The sequence below is a fragment of the Hyposmocoma kahamanoa genome, unplaced genomic scaffold, assembly GCF_003589595.1.
Source record: "Hyposmocoma kahamanoa isolate Upper Pololo Valley unplaced genomic scaffold, ASM358959v1 99879, whole genome shotgun sequence".
In the NCBI taxonomy this organism is placed as follows: Eukaryota; Metazoa; Arthropoda; class Insecta; order Lepidoptera; family Cosmopterigidae; genus Hyposmocoma; species Hyposmocoma kahamanoa.
The window spans coordinates 1,719,528-1,738,714 of record NW_020656077.1 but is presented as its reverse complement, the minus strand read 5'-3'; the positions used below and the strand labels follow the sequence as shown (position 1 = coordinate 1,738,714).

The 19,187-nt window shown below is 36.4% G+C and overlaps 1 protein-coding gene across 1 annotated transcript in view; it reads left to right on the top strand.

Moving 5' to 3' along the window:
- The window catches only part of LOC113239365 (cell wall protein DAN4-like), a 67,303-nt gene extending 49,563 nt beyond the window's left edge, over positions 1-17,740 (top strand). Inside the window, exons 3-7 of the mRNA XM_026476343.1 lie at positions 1,518-1,597; positions 12,717-12,769; positions 12,982-13,153; positions 13,513-13,628; positions 13,753-17,740. Of these exons, the coding sequence (XP_026332128.1) occupies positions 1,525-1,597; positions 12,717-12,769; positions 12,982-13,153; positions 13,513-13,628; positions 13,753-17,406 (4,068 nt within the window). The 5' untranslated portion in view covers positions 1,518-1,524 and the 3' untranslated portion in view covers positions 17,407-17,740. The remainder of the gene's footprint in view (positions 1-1,517; positions 1,598-12,716; positions 12,770-12,981; positions 13,154-13,512; positions 13,629-13,752) is intronic.
- Positions 17,741-19,187: the final 1,447 nt, after the last annotated feature.

The window sequence follows — 19,187 nt, the reverse complement described above, 5'->3', positions numbered from 1 at the left end:
ATCGAAAATATTTCCCACACTCCTAAACACGAATATTGCTAACATCAGCAATCTTCTGCCTTGCGCCAGCACAGATAAGCTTCACATTTGCATGTAATTATTCAGTAGCCATCTTCAATGGTTCGTTTTATAACAGCAAAGCAGGTAGTCGATTACAAAAGTAAATTTCCAGACTTTCCGTCTTTGAACTTTGACTCTGACTTAACTTTATGTGCTGTTATGAAAGTTACCACCCGGAAGGTATGCCTTGTTTCCCTTCTACCTTTTGCTCCTTGCCAAGCCTTTTTATAGCATAACAAGAACCATAATCAATTAATGGAGAATCGTTTTTAAAGTTTTAATATATATGGAGTTTTGGTGAATTTCAGCAGATAAGTACATAAATTATTTAGTTTCCCAGTAATCATTGTTAGATATGTCAACTCGTTATGACCAGAATAAAGAATTTAGTTGGGATTGGTTGACAATAACAATCTAAGATCGGAGTTCAAATGTCGACAGGGAAAGCAGCAAATGCATATATTAATTGCACGATGCACACTGCACGATGCGCTCGCGCTCGCCGGTGCGACGACAATGGCGACCGGAAGCGAGTTGTCGCGCATGAGTTCCGGCAAGCCGCGTGCGCAAGTTATACCATGCGAAGACTTTCTGGGACTATATACCGCCTTATACATAGGATGTCCGCACATTATAGCTACCACTTTACAAACTATTCATACAATGTTTAAAACTACCGTTTACAATAATAAGCGTTAAAAATACGTAAAAACTGGGTTATGCGTTATGCGATTATTACAGAAAGTATTTTAGAAAATAAGGAAAACCAATGCTTCGTAGCGTTAACTTTATAATATCTGCTATATTTTCTACATACAAACGTACGATTCACAATCTAACGTACAAATTATAAACCGCGCTATATCATGACAATGCTTCGAACAATCTGCTTTACGTTGAGACAGTCTGACATAACATACGAGGAAAGTAACACATTACTCTCCTGCCGTATAGTAGAACGTGATCCCAGATGGCGCCAACAAACATGCGCGCGAGTTCGTGATGTCTGCCGTGTGAAATTGTCTTCTTCAACCGGATGCCTCGTTAGCTTCGTTTTGTTAGACTGAGTGAATGACCTATCTATGACTCAGGTATTGACAAGTTTATTAAACACTACAATTATCTATTTACCACCATGAATGCTACAAAAGACTAAAGAGTTTATTTGAATGATTAATTCAGCAATAAAAAGTGAACTCGAATAGTTCTTTAACTGTACAAAGGAGAATTAATTGTACCTAATTAACGATTGAAAGACTTCATTAACAGATCGGAACTGTGTATCTCACATGTTCGACTGTTACATAGACACGACGATCATAACGAGAGAAACTATGAAAAAGTGTATTAGCTACATTTAAGCTTTCTACTTAGGTACTACTGTTTGAACTTCAATTAACACTTTTCTTGATAGCAAAAACACAAAAATAGTTACAAAACATTTGAATTGGTTTCAGGTTAAATATGCGGCGGAAGTGGGGAGGGTCACTCATCACCGCTGTCACGCAGGCGCTGCTATTTGCACTATTGGCGACAAGTAAGAAATTATAATCACCAATCTCTACTCAACAATTTGCACCGCGTCAGACACAGGAGCGGAGCATAGTTGCCTCCAAATTAAGCAGCGCATGGGGTGTTTAAGCGTGCTTAGAAACAACCACCTTTTTAAGTTGACCAGAAACGTTTTGTGGACTACCACTTTCGTGCACGGCCTATATCATAGGCAACAATACTTACAATTTTTAGGATCGCTATAATTTATGAGAAGCATTAACCTTTACTTTCTTTATTACAAATAGAACACCCTTGTCCGGGTGAATATCTATCTACAGGGTGAATATACATATGAATATTACCCATATCTATAGGCCTATATTGCATCTTTTAGCACAATAAATTAGTATTATATTGTATAGTTAGTGTAATAGTGTTTACAGAGACTGCAATTTCTTAACTATAATACCTACTCAGGTGTATTTTATTAAGTAACAAAGTTGGCCAACTATTAAAATAGTAGGAACTTGCGAAACAAGTTAATTAGGACCTTCATGTCGATGATCTGTGATCAGCAAGCTCGCTGGATCAAACAGCTCGAACTACGATATCATCTAGACTCTAGACCAACACCAATAATAGTATAATAATAGATCTGGATCTTGCGTAAATCGTAATATCAGCAGTAATTTTAAGTTGTCATACCTAATATTGTTTACTTATAATAAAAACAATTATATTATATTCAGAAGGTTCTGATGCTTATTTATAATAATAAAAATATGAATTTTATCGACCATAATACTGAAAATCATGCATTTCAAATTTTCTTTCTCTTTTCTGTCAGCATACAAATATGAACTCATATTCGTCTTGTTATTCTGGACAAAAAAATACCTTTGAAAGAACTAATAATCAACAATAGGAATATTGAGAAACCTTTTTGAAGGATTTGCAGGCTAGCAGATCACGCGCAATTTTATCGCAGAGTGGGACCATTGATTATCCGTCGCCACTGCCGGTTGGCGCAATATGAACGCGGCCACCGACGCAAATAAGTGATTTTGATAGAGCGACTGACGGTGTTCGCAGGGCTCCTAATCACAGCCTGCAAAATGTCAGGATCAAAATTAGTAGAATTCTCCGCAACAACGCGAAAGCTTACGATCGAAAATTACAAAAAGCACTGGATAATGACGGCTTTTCAAAAACATTTGCCAATTGGTTTTAATATGCAGCGCAAAGACAATTCTGTACGACAATTGAGATAAAAAAAATGTTTATTAGACTTACTTAATAATATAAAGACTATATTATATTTACTTCGTTGCAAAATCCAAAGGTTAGGAGACACAAATAGTAAAGAAGCATCATGACAAAACAACGGGCGAGCCGCTCAAAAATTTAATTGAACGTCAGGTAGGAAGTTCAAATGTTTAAGAATGAAATGGCAGTAGCGATGCGCACGACCTCTTCACCCTTCGTCGTCGCGTGCTAAGCGCCTTTTCGCGTGATCAATTTGTCATTCTGTGTCAACACCTCTTTGAGGCACTCATGTGAAAGGTCAGTGTGTGGATGGGAACAATTTGCATGTCAGCAAGTGTCTACAAGAGTGTTAGCCGCACGCCAATGTGATAGTCAAGACAACTTGTCATGTTCCAGTAAAATGACCTTGACCAAAATATTTTTTCTAATAATATATTTAATTAACCAATTAGTTTCGAAATTATAAATTTTTAATTATTCTCTATTCATTACACGTGTAGTGTGTCGTCTCATATTGTATTTTAGTAATAACAGGACATAGAAAATATTCTATCTATTTAAAATAGATTTTTTATATCAATGTTATGTCGAGTGAAATGAGTAACCGATTGCATAATTCGCAGCAGTCCCAAGTAATAGAGGAACTGAAGTCGTTTTGTGCGCGGTCTGCGGTTTCGCACTTATAAGCGTCTTATTGAGGATGTAAATGGATAAATGGCCGCAGAATTAACCCGGCAAATGATGCTCACCAACAATAATTATATGATTTGCTCGAGAGATGTGGAAGAAAATTAAAAAGTATATTATTTTTCATATTTGTAAATTTTTGTTTTAAATTTGTATCGAGTCACAACATTCAGTAACAATAATGTCAAACATAATCACTTATACTATTTATAAAACTACTTAGCTTATATTTTTACTTTTAGTAGAATAAATAATAATAAAAATAATTCTGTACAAAATTGGCGTTATTACATTAAATTATGTGAAAGCCTAGTCAAAGTGGTCCTTAACTTTTGTAGTATATGTTTAATAAAAAACAACAATGAACGATGAAACAGATACGACTTCAAATTTCTGCATAATATTACAATTGATATTACAAATTAATATTACTCTTAGCGCTTCCTAGTCTTGGCAGCATGTTACATAAAGAGCTAATATAAAATTGCGCCACGTTGAATCATCATATCTTACATAGCGCTATAACATCTGTGCGAATTTCAATTGCAGTTCCAAGATGCTGACAGTTTTTAGAATATTAAGTGAAAAATTTACATAAGACTTGTGGTGCAGCCGTAAGTACGTACGTACACATTGCTGCTTTTGTGTAGTATACTTATAAAAAGAAATTGCTTATTCACAATATTACTTTCGGGTTCTGTACTGGTGGCACTAGTATTTGATTTTGATATTTAGACATTCGTGAAGTAAAAACTGTTTAATTCCGCAAAATGACGAACATAGACGACATCTAGTGTGTCTGCAATTATTTTAAAATAAAGATATTTTCATTCATATATTACATAATTTCGAAGCACGATTTGTCTAATCACAGTTCATCGACGACGATTCATCGGCTGCTTACATATATATTTCTTCATTTTGTACAATCCTTGTACAATGCTAGTACAATGGACGTACCTAGGTACCGCATATATGTACTTCGAAGTACGTACAGTACATCGATTTTCGCAATGTCTCTCGGCAAACTTCGTGTTTCGGCTGCTGTCGGGTTTTATTCAATGCCTTTGGTACACACCGGACGCTTTCAGTCTACTTGGAAGTATATAGAGCTACTATTACATTTTTATTTATTATCCAATGGGAGGAAAGTCGCTAAAGTCACAGGCACGACGGATAATTTACAGCGTGTGCTTGTATTTACAATAAGCCGATACGTTGAATTAAGACAACAATGGTTATTTTTGAAAAAGTCCAAAAACGTATTTTTGTAGCTTGCGGTGTTTCAATCAGTACAGTAAAGAATATTTTACAAGATTATGGTAAAAAAGATAAATCAGTTCCTTTTCCTTTTCTTTATATTTTTGTTAACTTGCTTATCGGCATGGAGTAAATGTTATTAAATAGAGCAATTAGTTTTACAGCTCTATACAGTTCACACGGAAATCAAAATAAAGCTCAACAATAAAGTACGTCGTTCCACAAATTATTATATAAATCTAATAATTAATGGCCATGGAAATTAATATTCGTGTGCATTCGGAAATCCGATGATTGCTGAGGGACATTGAGACAATAGAAGCACTGTACGTTACGTGGCTGCATATAATATTCTCAAGTATAAATAAATAATATTTTTTATCAGACGCACGTTTACGTGCGTTATGCTTAAGTCCCCCAATTTTCTAAGTAATTCGTGATTTAATTGGAAAATTAAGACTTTAAATCTTATTTTGATTGATGGAATGTCTCACCAGTAAAGAGCTTACTTAACCATGTTCATGACTTACATTAATTCGATTTTTAACGTTAAGATAGCACAGCGTAGGATAAGCACTTCGAATAGCCTACTATTATACTATACTAATTTTCATAGTTTTATTTCTTCCCCTATTTCACCACCCTTAAGATTAATTTTTGTGTCAAAATAGCTTATGTCCTTTTGGAGAAACAAGGTTCCATCTATCTCTATACCAAAATTCATCAATATTGGTTCAGAGGTTTAGCCGTAAAAAACGTAACAGAGTTACTTTTGCATTTATAATGTTAGTTTGGATAAGCCATTGATATGTTTATTTAATCATTTAGATATTTAAATAAAACGGCCACATATGTCTCTAGTTTGCATAAATTTAGCTTCTAAACACAGGGTATCCTAGTGCAGGTTCCGCTCTCTCACAATGGTCAAACACGTTGTCATTTCAACCTCTGTATGTACCTATTATAAGATCAATTCCATTGTGATTGGAAATAAATGATTACTATTATTATTATTATTAAACACATAGATAACTAACAGTACACCTAATCAACGAGATTCAATTAAGGTTATATCTTATATCTTTGCATCGCAAACATTATTAATTTCAGTATGCTCGTGGCAGACTCTGCTTCATACGCCCTAAACGATCGGCCGGTGGCCCGGGGCACTAATTTTATTATTGCACATATCAGATCACGTCTTGTCACGGCGAGAGCCCATAGCCTATCGGAAAGCGGCGAATGCTAATGGTGCATGAAAAACTCTTAAGTATTAAGCATATTTTATTAACTCTATTATTTAGGTACTAATGTAAAGGCTGGCCAGTTGCTTTTAAGCCCAAAAAAGATGGCATTAATTTCTTTTAATATTAATGTTCATATATATTTTAGAAGAAATTTGTTCCTAACGATCTCGCAGCATAGTGATTCCTCCGGTTTTCATTTGCCTGTAAACGAGTCACAACAGACTGACTATGACAGTAATTATCCAGAGGTTTTATCTGTATTAGCTCAAACGCCGTACATTTGAACATAGGTCTCTTTTTAAGTCACAAGGCTTACTTTACTGTTCATAACCATAACAATATGTGTTATGAAATTGCTGTTTTTTACAATTAATCCGCGATCACACAAAACCAGTTTCTCAAAGTTTAATTAGAATCTCATGTATTAAATTATCAATTATACGAAACGAAGAGAGAGCAGCGAAATCAGTTAATTATTCACGAAAGATTTTTCATGTCTTACGTGAGTCAATGTATTTTTCTTACAAATACGATAACCGTGACCAAATGAACAAATAAATAACGGTAAACACGCATACGTGACGTAACATGTCAAAGTGATAATAAACTAGCGATTGCTTTCGTATAGCTCAAGACATGTAAAGTTTCATAGATACCCATATACGTTTATTGCTCAATAAACGTATATGGGTTCATAACGATCATTGAAACAAATAACTTACTTAAAAATTAGGCTGCCATCATTCGATACAAAAATTTCAGGTCCTGTCTTGTGAAGTCCAAATACCTACTTGTAAATTTAACCACGAATTGGTCGAGCTCCAAGTTTTGCGAAACAATTTTAAAAGAGGACCCGTGTAGTGTTTATTGTCAACACTGTGGTTTCTAACAGCTAGTTTCGGCAGATTTAGAAACACAAGTGTACATTGTGTGTGTTGATTACAATTGACGAGTGACAGCCGATGGACCATTAACAAAGACTTATCGAGTGTAGCCCATCTGTTGGACAAATTCATCCATCAATGATATTTTGGTACTTTCACCTCCATAGAATAGCGACCCCCCGGAGTTCATTACTTCGTATTGTTACGGAACAGGACGTGGGCGGTATTAAGTAATGTAATAGAGAAGCACCTAAGTGTAAGTGAAATTAATTTCTTACTATTGTGCGTTACATTTAAAACAATTTTATTTTATAAATATATAACTGTAGCTTTAATTTAAAATGAAAGAGATTAGACGAAGACCGAGACGAAACTATAACTATAGTTCATTTCACATAGCATGATTCCCGTGACGTTTGAGATTTGAAGTTTCTAGAGATCTAGAATGAAAAAAGAGATCGATTTAAATACCTTATCGAGATAATTTGTAACGAACAGAGAATCGTAATATCACAAAAAACAATTGAATATGGTGGTGAAACACATGCAATAAACTTAATAACAATTATTAAAGCGAAATGTCTAGTCAGCCCCTGTTAGCTGTAAAGGTTGTGCTGCAAAAATTGTATGCTGGTTCGTTCAGTGACTTAGTTGGCATAGGCAGTGGCAAGGTTTGCTAGGAGTCGTTAGATGAAATCCAGCCGGATCAAAGGATTTCTTTCTAAGTGCTCCATCTTTGTATTAATAATTAAAAAAAACTTGTGAAGGAATTTCACAAAAAATAATTGAATATTTATATATTAATATATTATTAATATATTATTTTAAATATTGACCACCAACATGATATTCAATTATTTTTCCATAAACATCCTGCCTTTGAATAAGCTTAATTATCGAAAGAATCGACTTACAGAAAATAATTTAAGAACAAACAATAAACAAAACAAAAATGATTCAATTATTATGTTATTAAGTTACCAAAAAAACAACACAACAAATAAAAATTCAACAACAAAAAAAAATCAACGTAAAAGTATAAAATGAATAACAACGAAACGAAATTTGAACAATTACTCCAAAAACACCACGCACTGCCAGTGGCGGATTTAGTCTTGGCCGCTCCCAAAAAGGCCATGTAGTCAGTATCAGCATGCGTTCAGTAGTTTTTGAGTTATCGCGATCAGACAGACAGAGGTAGTGTAGTGATTATACATTACATTATAGATATGTAACATATCCATATTTTATACATAAAAGGTACGAAAGTGATTTAGGAAGATTATTGTTTACGATACGGTCCAGTGCGGCCCGCCATAATATGCTTGAGCCTTTAGAATATTTAGGTACTTCGAGTTATTTCTTGTAACCATCAGTGAATTTTTTGTCACGATTAGCCAATCTTGGCACAGGTATACTGGGCCTTAGGGCAAATCCGCCACTGTGCACAGCTCAGAAGAAAACGACCCTCATACAAGGTGTATGCACTCGTATTGTGTAAATCGCTATGGATATATATTCCGTTGTACGCAGCAAGTAATTGGGGTAATTTATTATTTTTAACCTTATCGTTACATTTTATAACTAGTTAATATACTGCAATTTTTACTTAAAATTACAACCGCAACAAATATTGTTTGTTTTTGGTTATTATGACAAATTTATTATTATTTAACTGCCTCCGTGGCCGAACGGTTACCATGCTGGACTGCCACGCAGAGGTCCCAGGTTCGAGTCCCGGGTCGGGAGAAATATTTGTATGGCCTACATTTATTTATCTCGTGAGTTTGGTTGTAATTTGTGGTTGTCTATGTGTGTGTCCATGGCACCTGCGACACAGGGATCCCTAGTGCGGGGCCATGTTGAGTGTGTGCGTTATTAAAAAAAAAAGAAAAAACAAGAAGACCTTATTACAAATAAAAAGTTAGATAACTGAAAAAGTTTATGTCGTGAGTCGTGTCACATCAGCGGTTAAAAGTTACAGCGCTGAACAAAAAGGTAACTACTGGCAAGAGCCTAGCTCTTAAATAAGTGCAAGGTCATTAAAACAAAACAGACTTTGAGTTAAATTATTTTCCAGTTGGTCACGTTTCAAGTTTTTGATTTATCTTAGTGATAGTGTACAGATTTACGTTATGTAATTTGGAAAAAGCATACAAACTTCATTTATTTATTTTATTGAATAGCATGACGTTTTACCTATCGACTTTTTGAATTTCACGATTTTGGATCACTGTGATGGTATTCATATATTTTTGTAAAATAATTCCACAAGTTTCTTATGATTAGCTATTATCAATACAAATCAATACAATCCCCATTTGTAATAACGCCGAAGTTCTAGAACGCTGCCATTACCATCTCTAAGAGTATTGGGATACTTGGTGTCGACATCACGGACGAAGTCCAGTTCCGGGGTCATTTGGGGAGCAAAGCCAAACAGGCTTCAAATAAGCTCGGAGTGCTCAATAGAGCGAAGCAGTATTTCTCACCAGGTCAGTTTTGTTGTGTAAAACACAAGTACGGCCCCATATGAAGTATTACTCGCATCTCTAGGTTGGAGCTCCTAAATACCAGCTTGATCCACTTGACTCCATCCAACGTAGACTGTTCGTATTGTCGATGATCCCAAACTCGCAGACGGTATGGAGTCCCTTAGCGTCCAGTTACACGAGGTGAAAGTTTTCGCGCGGCCGCCGTGTGGCGACCGCCCATTACCACGCGTTCATGTACATTAATGACGAATCTAAATTCTATTTACTAGACAACAACATTTAAATTCCTCTGAATGAAACAACGCGGTCGCCGCGCGGGCCGCCGCGTAGACTAAATTCAAGTCAGCCTCGCCCGCGTGACTGAGACGCTCATTTAAGTTAAAACGTAAAAGGTAAATTAATAGAGCGTATTTTGCCATGACAGTTAAAGTATGCGGTCGCTGCGCGGCGGCGACGCGGTCTCCGCTCGGTAGCCGCGTGGGGTGATCGCGATGAAATTAGTGTCGAATAAATGCGCCCTAAGCCTACAGAGAGACGTTAGCTCTCTGTGTGTGTTCTACCATCTTTATAAAGGGAAGTGCTCTGAGGAACTTTTCGAACTGGTGGCAGCGTCTCGTTTCTACGATCGCGCCTTCCGCCAAGGGAGTAAATGCCCATGATCCACGATGACCACCACCCACCTAGTGGCTCGTCTGTTCGTTTAACCCCTTCTTACATAAAAAAATAAACAAAAAACAAAGATCGAACATATAGAAATTTGTTTTCTTCGACTCGACAGGACTTGATAACGCTGTACCGTAGCGTTGTTCCTATCAACTGAGCTACAGGCAAACTAACTTGACCTGTAGCCTGACATTTTTCTGTGTTAATCTTGGTATCAATAACAATTATAAAATTCATTAAGTATATATACATATATAGTGCGGCTAAGGAAATAACGACAGACCACGAAATAACACACATATACATAAATAGCTCCCTAAGATATCTTGTAATTATTGTATTGTAGGTATTTTATTGATATTTACATTTTTGATATGTGACTGTTAATTATTTTACTACAGTAGTATATTTAGAAGTTTTTAACTATCTACAAAAAGGAGGAGGTCCTCAATTAGACTGTATTTGTGTGTGTGTGTGTGTAATGTTACGCGAGTACTCTATATTTGTGAACCGATTTCGATGATTCTTTTTTTGTTGAAAACAAAAGCAAAGGTCAAAAAACAAAAACAGCAAAAGTATATAAGGAGTTCGCGTTGTTTGTATAGAATATATCGGATAAAAAACTGTACCACAATGTTCGATCAATCATTTATTATGGTTTTAATATAAATAATGTAATAAATAAAAAGTTCTGTACTGATATTATATTTAGGTTTAAAGAAAAAAAAATTGCATCATCATCATCAGCCTCTAAAATCCAATAAACAGCCTCTGTGTATCTTGTACTCGGCCTTAACACTTATCAATAATAATGAGATCAAAATCAACAATAATTTATTACATTTAATTATATGAAGAAATCAACAAAATAATATTTGTACTTCTTACTCTGCTAGCCTGCCTAATCGGCATGCCATTTCGAATGGCTTCCATGTTAGATGACAATTTTTCTTGGGGATACGAGTGTATCGGTCTTGGTGTTTTTTTTAATTTTTACTAAAAATACCCTCGTTAATATAATTAAATAATAAATATATTACCCATACCTACCTACATAATAAGGGACGGCTGGACACTGATACCGCAAAACCCAGTGTGGTCAGCCTTATTGAAAAAATATTTTCATTTATTTTTATTATTATCACAAAAGTGTATAGGGAATGTTAAGTTAAATTTGAATATTTTATTGTAACGGTTTTAACGATATCGCCCTGTTAATACAATAGTGTATTAACTCAAAAAGTGGACTTTCTCAGATCGATGTAAAACGAATTACTCACTTCCCGCAAAAAATCATTAAACTTATGTATGTCATAGTTTATTATAGACACTTAAGCAATTTCTCAAATATATTTAAAAATAAAATGGAAAACATGATTTCATATTTTTCAACAAGTATATTTTGGCCAGAACTAGCTCACATAAAGTGTGTCTCATTTTCAGTTAAGTGGATATATTTTGATTATTTCTTACAATATTCTAACGACGGTTTTTTTAAAGTGTAGAGAATCAAATTTTACGTTCAGTAATGATATAATATTAAATTTCACATATTTTGTGTTACAACGCTATTGTAATAGGAGTGCGATAGGTTTTATATCATGGTTTGAAAAATATACGATTTACCCAAAAGTCAGCCCCTGGAGACTGAGCGTTGGATTTCATATAAAAAGCGAGGTCTCCAGTAGCCAGCCCCCTCAATTTGTACGTAAATTAGTGACTAATTACTACAGTATTAATGAAATTGACTAGATAAACTAATAAGTAACACACAAGTGGAGAAAAAACAGTCACTTTTAACATCCAAACATAACTTGTTCTTACCTGTTATGAGAACACCACTTGCTGAGAAAAAAATGGCGGACATGGTACAACCGCTCTTGTCGGCTGACGGTACATATATAAACTATGGGTTACTCCTACAAGGAGTCAACTCGACTTACTTTTTCATGAACTCGAGCTAACTCTGTTCGGTACCCGCCCCGCCGCCGAGCCGAATACTTCATTCATACAGCGCGTCGGCGTGGACCTTCGGAGCACGCTCGAGTCGCGAGCGATGGGCGAGTCGAGTTATTCCCACAACGAGTCAACTCGTGCTCCTTTCGGTTCCCGCCGAGTCGATATTTCATTCATACAGCGCGTCGGCTATTCGTTCTCACTCGGTCGGTTCGGCGACCTTCGAGTACGCTCGAAGGCAGGCAGGCAGATCGTGCCCAACTCGGTGAATCGTCGGTTCGAGTTCTACTCCCGACTCGTGGTTGCTCTGTCAGACACCGAGTCGAGTTAACTCGAGTTAGCAGTCACGTCAATTCGAGTTGAAAAAATACAACTCGTCCCATCGCTAGTATAAACGAGTTTATTCTGCACCAGACCTCTTACCGCACTTGTCGCGTAATGTATTGACCAATGAGGAATCAAAGCTTAACACTCTGAAGACTTAACTTCGGTAAAATGAGCGGAAAGAACGGTCATTGTTTAGGATTCACCTGTCGGATCAAGTAAATATGGAATTACTTATTCAACTTACAGATAGTTTTATTTTTGTTTTTATATAACATCCGTGAGGTATATATATACAAATATAGTGATATAATCACCTTACATATAAATATATATATATATATATATATATATATATATATATATATATCTGTTTTCAGGTTCTTGCCATGGTGCACGCCAAACAGCGCAGCGATCAGCGCAACGTAGAAAGGTACGTTTCCTTAGGGAAGCTCCATATGGAAGTACGACGTCATTATAACAAAATTACTACTTGTACAAAAAAATCTCGAGTTAAAATTTTAGCACGTAAATAAAAGACAAAAATCTTCCATCCATAAAATAATTTTAATCTTTTGTCGTTTCTAATCATATGGCACTATGTGACATTTCTAGCTACATGCATGTTTAATATGTTTTATGTAGGATACATCTCGTTCGGACTTGTATTTGCCAACGCCGAGCGCAGAGAGCCTGCAGGCACTAGCGCAGGCGATGGGTGCCGCTGGCTTCGAGTCGTACACCGAGGGCAAGGCACTGGTCAAGAGGCTCATCCCGGCCGACAGCCAGCCAGATCTCGACGTTGTTGAGCACCAAGGTACATCAACACTATTTTTATATGATTTTTGGATAATTTTAAATATTAATTATTCATTTTGACTATATACAAAACATAAATAACAGTCATGGATATCAATATAAGTTTTAAGTTTTTCAAACTAGAGAATACTCCATGTAAAGAACCGTACCCCGTAACCGTAACCGAAAACTGAATTTGAAATACGTCTCTCATCTTGATATTTTTTTCTGGAATATTTGAAGCGCTTGAATGGTGCACTAGTGCGAGATAGTAACATTTACAATAAATTCAATCAGATATAGATTGGACTTCTATAGGCATATATTATTACGAAGTACTTTTTCGAAAAATTCCTCATCCGTTCCTAAAATGTTCAGGTGTAATCGGCAGAGCTGGCATAGATTTCCCGGCGTTCCCTAACATCCCCAACACAGGATTCAACTGCAAGAACGTGCCTACCGGATACTATGCTGACTTGGAGACCGATTGCCAGGTACACCATTTCTTATTACTAATTGTATACTACTCAGCAGTCACGAAGCGTTTCTTGAAATTCAAATGGCAATCCTCAAATGTTTATAAAACCATCTAATTTCTACTTCCATTGTTTTTCCCAGGTGTTCCATATCTGCGACACGTCCCGCAAAATATCGTTCCTGTGCCCTAATGGCACCATCTTCAGCCAGTCGCACCTTATCTGTGACTGGTGGTTCAAGGTGGACTGCGCCTCCGCTCCTGCACTCTACGAGTCCAGTGCCGAATACTATTCCAACGAACAGAAGAAAAGTCAGAAAATTATCCAAAATTTGTCTAAGAACTCCGATTTGCAGCAGCTTAGTTCAGACACTCATATCCGACCGGAGACAAAGAAAACTCCTATAAACGTGCCAAGCACTACTGAAAAGTTATTAAGGCATAGGCAAAGGATTCAAGAAAATGTTAACACCAAAGCAACTTCACGAAGTTTCCAAGCGCTATTACCCGACTCTACCTTCAACCCTACTCAAAGGACTCAAGCTTCAACTGCTTTTGAAAAAAGGCGTAAGAACTTAGTGCAACTGATTGCAAATAATTTCGGCAACGTTCCTTCTCGAACTACACTACCAACTTACACAGAAGCTTCTACGTATAGGCCCACTTCGCCAGCCGGAGACTACAATAGCATCCGAGAAATGCAAGTAGCAGCTGAGAGCGCTTCATTTGCAAATAACAATAACAGACAATTCCTGCAAGATTACAACAACAAAAATTACAGACCTTACCCTGTTTACACTCCGAATCTTACAGCTAGACTAAGTAAAGCTAAAAGCAATCCTACTCTCACCACTCTGTATGACATCCGTGATAAAAATATAAACCTCGCAATTGAATCAACGTCGAAAAGACCTACTTTGGTACCGTACACCAAGAGTTACACTAGCTCTCTGAACGATAAACGTGAGCCATATACAAGACCTGGTGTTTCTCTGTTGAAAGATTTCCTCGATAAAGAGAAAAATAAAACTGCCGCTATTACTACTACAGAAAAAGTAATTGAGGCAACTGAACGAATCGATTTTTATGGCAATAAAAACAGCCCAGGAAATAAAGTCACTATAGAAACAAAAGATACTTACGAATCAGTGACTAAAATTCCTCAGACTACAAGGCCGGATAATAATTACTACAGGAGAACAGCATCGTCTGATAGACTTGACGTGTATGCGAATACCAATCAATTCCTTCCAACAACTGAATCTTCTTATCAGGAAAGAAGAGAAAGATTGATGAGAAAACTTAATTTAGACGCATTCAGTCCGACGGAAACGACATCTCAGACAACCATTACTGAAAAATTCTACGGAGATTTACCCAATAGGCCAGGCCTTGTTGTACCGCCTTCGTTGACTCCAAAAACTCTACACACTTTAGCTATTTATTATGCAACCGCTTTAGATAATTTATCTACTACAATGGCATCGCAAGAAACTGAAACAACCACAGCGGCCCTCGATGAATACGAAACGAACGAAGACGGGATTCCTCCTTTTGCCCTCTTTAGTCGACATACTATCGATAAATACAGTAATTTATTTGCTCAAGGCTTGCAGAATCCGGAACTTTTGGAAAATATTAAATTGGACCCGAATGGAACTTTCAACGAATTAGCTGATGATTTAACCGTTCAACAGAGTCAAAACCCTCTTGCCACTTCTCCACAAATAAGGGAGTTGGCACAGGTTTTTACTCATGCACTGTCTGCGTATCTGCAAGACCCCGTTCAGTTCAGAAAAGTACTCTCCGACATTAGACCCACTCATCCATCGTTTGGTGACATGCTCACGACCACCGAAGAACCCTCAAATACAGAACCTACTACAACTGTCAATGAGGAAGATGACGAAATACTAGGTTTTTCCGATGATAATAAAATAAGACCAGCTCTAGTTTCCCTAAGAGACCCAAAGGCATTGAATATTGCAACTGAATACAATACCGTTTCCGCAGAACTAACAACGACGCCAAAATCATTTAGAACTGATGCTTCTAACACTTTTGGTTTAACTACATCTTCGAGTCCATTCCGTTGTTGTGGAAGAATATCTGCTTCCTATACATCTGCTTCGACTCCCGAATCGGCAACTAGCCCTCAGCCATTTACAAACACCATAGCTGCGAATGTAAACACTTTAGCTAACAATACTACTGATTCCCATATTACTACTACAGAGAACAGCTACATTCCAAAATACGGTGGATTCCAAAATAACACGCAAGTCAACAATTCCCCATATGGAAGAGAAGTTAACCCTGTAGACGCAAAACCCTTAAGTGAATATATAGAAGTAACAAATCTGCCTACGGCCTGGGGAGTCGACGCTTCCGGTGTAACGGCACCGCCAGCGACTAATACTCACGCCAACATATTCGAAAGTAAAAAAATACTAACTACTACTTCTTTGCCGGCGACTACAGCAGTTTATTTCACCGAAACTGACAGTATTGAGTTAGAAAACGAAGAGGAACTACAAAGAGCGCATAGTCAATCATTTGTTACTCCTCAAAGTAATAACTTACGTCAAGGCAAGCAAATTAATATTGATGATGCAAAAACAACGGTAAGAAAACCTTCAGAAGAATTGGAAGCACCAACACTTTCTGACTTTGATGTAACTCCTGTACAGACGACGATACCACCCAGTACAACTGACAAAACAAATGATGCTGAGTTTTTCACAACAGTGTCATCATTTTCTAGTAATGCATTCACGTCACCCGAGGGCGATAAGACCACTTACCAGTTCCAATGGCCAAGTACTTTTGAAAGTTGGCAGAGCACAGTTATTGACCCTATAACTTTAAATGACAATCTAAATCCATCGGGACCCGAACAATCATCTCAACCCGTAGTCAGACAAACTAATTCATGGATCAACAACGCTGCAACCACACCCGCAACAGAATACACTAGAACCAGCGAGCAGAGCTACTCTTCCTCAGACACAGTAGAACTAACCACACCAGGGACCAGAAATGATGACAGAATTGGGAAATTACTCAGAGACCCAACATCCACAGAAGCTGCCCAAGATATAACCACCATCACAGACACGGTAGTCGAAAAAGCTAAAGAAATAATGGGAGGCATGAACGCTACAACCACCGAGAAACTTATGAACGTTATGAAAAAAACTAAATCTAAAACTGTAAGAAGACTAATACTCCTTTTAATTCAAACTTGTGATGATGACCACAATACTACAGCTGAAGCATCGAAGAAAGCACTATTGGAAGCTTTGATGGCAGTTTCGCAGAAAGACGTAGACGAAATTATTAAAGAAGATGTGACCGATGCGCCTACCACTCAAGCTGACATTGAAACGGTTAAAACGAATGAGCCCTTTACAAAATCCGACGTAACTGAGCGCCAAGAAATAAAATCAAGGACAACCGACAGACGGGGAAAAAGTTTAACCTTTGACCCGAACGCCATAAACTCATTGTCAAACCCTTCTACGCCAGAAAACTTAAAGCCGACTGAATTTATAGTTGAAACTGCTTCGACGACGCAATCTCCAAAAACTTTATCTAACCGTAGAGGAACTAAGAAATTCCTAATAAGAACATCGCCTGTAGACGCGAGCGTGACGAAACCGCCTGCGGCTAGTGTCCACAGTCCGATAGCTGAGGCCCGCACGGCGGCACAATCCTCCGACATAAAGACTGCAGCGGATACCAGAGCACTGGAGCTTTTAAGATCGCTTTACACTATCGCAGCGCGATGGGGTTGAGTTACTGTAGCTTATTTAAAGGTTTTAATTTTATATTTAGGGATTGTTTTGCTCAGTACAAACCCTAAATATAAATAATTGACACTGTAAATGTGATTTTATGTAGATAGTTCTTTACAGTTTTCAAAATTACTCACTTTACAATAGTAAAAAAATTGGTTGTTGATAATAATATTTGAAACGCTGTGTAACGCCTAACACGCGAGATTACATTAATTAACTTATTATGTTGTTATCGAAATAAGTGTTTAAGAGACGTACTGCCTAGATCATAAAATAACCTGATATTTCCCAGAGCGGAAATTAGCTTAAAGCAATTTACTGAGTTACCTACTTTATTTGTACTTAGAATAATAATATTGTTACACTGCCAATCGAGTTTACTGTAAAGTAGTTGTAAGTAGTCTACTTGTAGATGTAGTATACGTAAGAGAGACTTTTTATATTAAATTTTTTACTATATTATATATTTTTCATAAACCTATCCTTAGCTTCGTTAGGTTTACTATAGTCTCTCTTTTCTGAAAACGGAGTGAAATAACATTTGTGAGGTTACCAGTTTTCATAAAATTTTATATAGTTATGTAGTAGTTGTTGATAGTTTTAACGATGGATTGTGAAAGACAAAATTTTGACAAAAAATTACTGAATTGTGAATGTTATGACGTTCTGATGATTACTAATAACGTTATTGCCTTTTTACTCTTATTTTGATAGTTTGTTGGTTGGTTTAAAAATAAAATGAAAATCTTTAAAATATGTCTCCTCTTAGTATTTTTCACAAACGTAGCTCTAAATACAGTGTATGTTTGAACTTACAAAAATTGACAATTCAAATGAACTTGAGCTCAGTAATTGAATGAATAATGGGTACATGGATCGTTTCGGCTATTTATTTCATAAGCGTGACCAATATTCAGTAGATAGTCGATAGAACATTTATCGAATGCAATCGCTAAGTGCTCTCAAGGGGGCAACACTTTTCAACAATGAACTGTCATTTTACTCCGTCTTCAAAAAAGACAGACTATAGTTACATTTGCAGTTTAATGACATACGGCGTTTTGCTTTGGGGTAATAATAGTATACAGGGAGGCCGGAATAGTGACGTCCAAAAAAAAAAGTTAGGTGCCTCACATTGAGAGGTATCCGAATCACCCCCATGTATGTTCCGCGATTTTTCGTAGTTTTCGAGTTATGAATTTTTTTATGAATTTTTTGAAATTTTTAACCTGATCGAAAAAAAATTTTTTTTTTTCAATTCTTGCAACATTTTTGGGGTTTTTTTTTGTAACCTAATCTTTATGAATTGTACTTTAATGCACAAAATAATCAGCTTCATAACATCAATGGAAGCTATGAAAGTTTTGACTCAAATTGGGAATATAGCGTTCGAGCAAGTTGAACTTGAATTTTCAACTTCAAATTAAAAATCTAAACCGGCAATTCCATAGCTCTTGGGTAACTTTAAAATCTGCGCTAGACTCTTAACTTTTGTATGAATACAAAAAATCTAGTACTTAATAGGACTTTATTCGCTGAAATCAGCCTTCAAGGTCGAAAATTCCTATGAGAGTAATTTTACTAAAAAAAAAAATATTATTGCCTATTTTATCTTTCCTAAGACTCATTCTGGCAGAAAGTGTATAAACCAATAAAATTATAAGTGTAAGTAAACAAAATCTGGACATTTTCAATTTAATTTAATTTATTTTTAATTACATAAAAAAATATGGCCTATTTTATCTTTCTTAAGGATAATTACGGTAGAAAGCGTATTA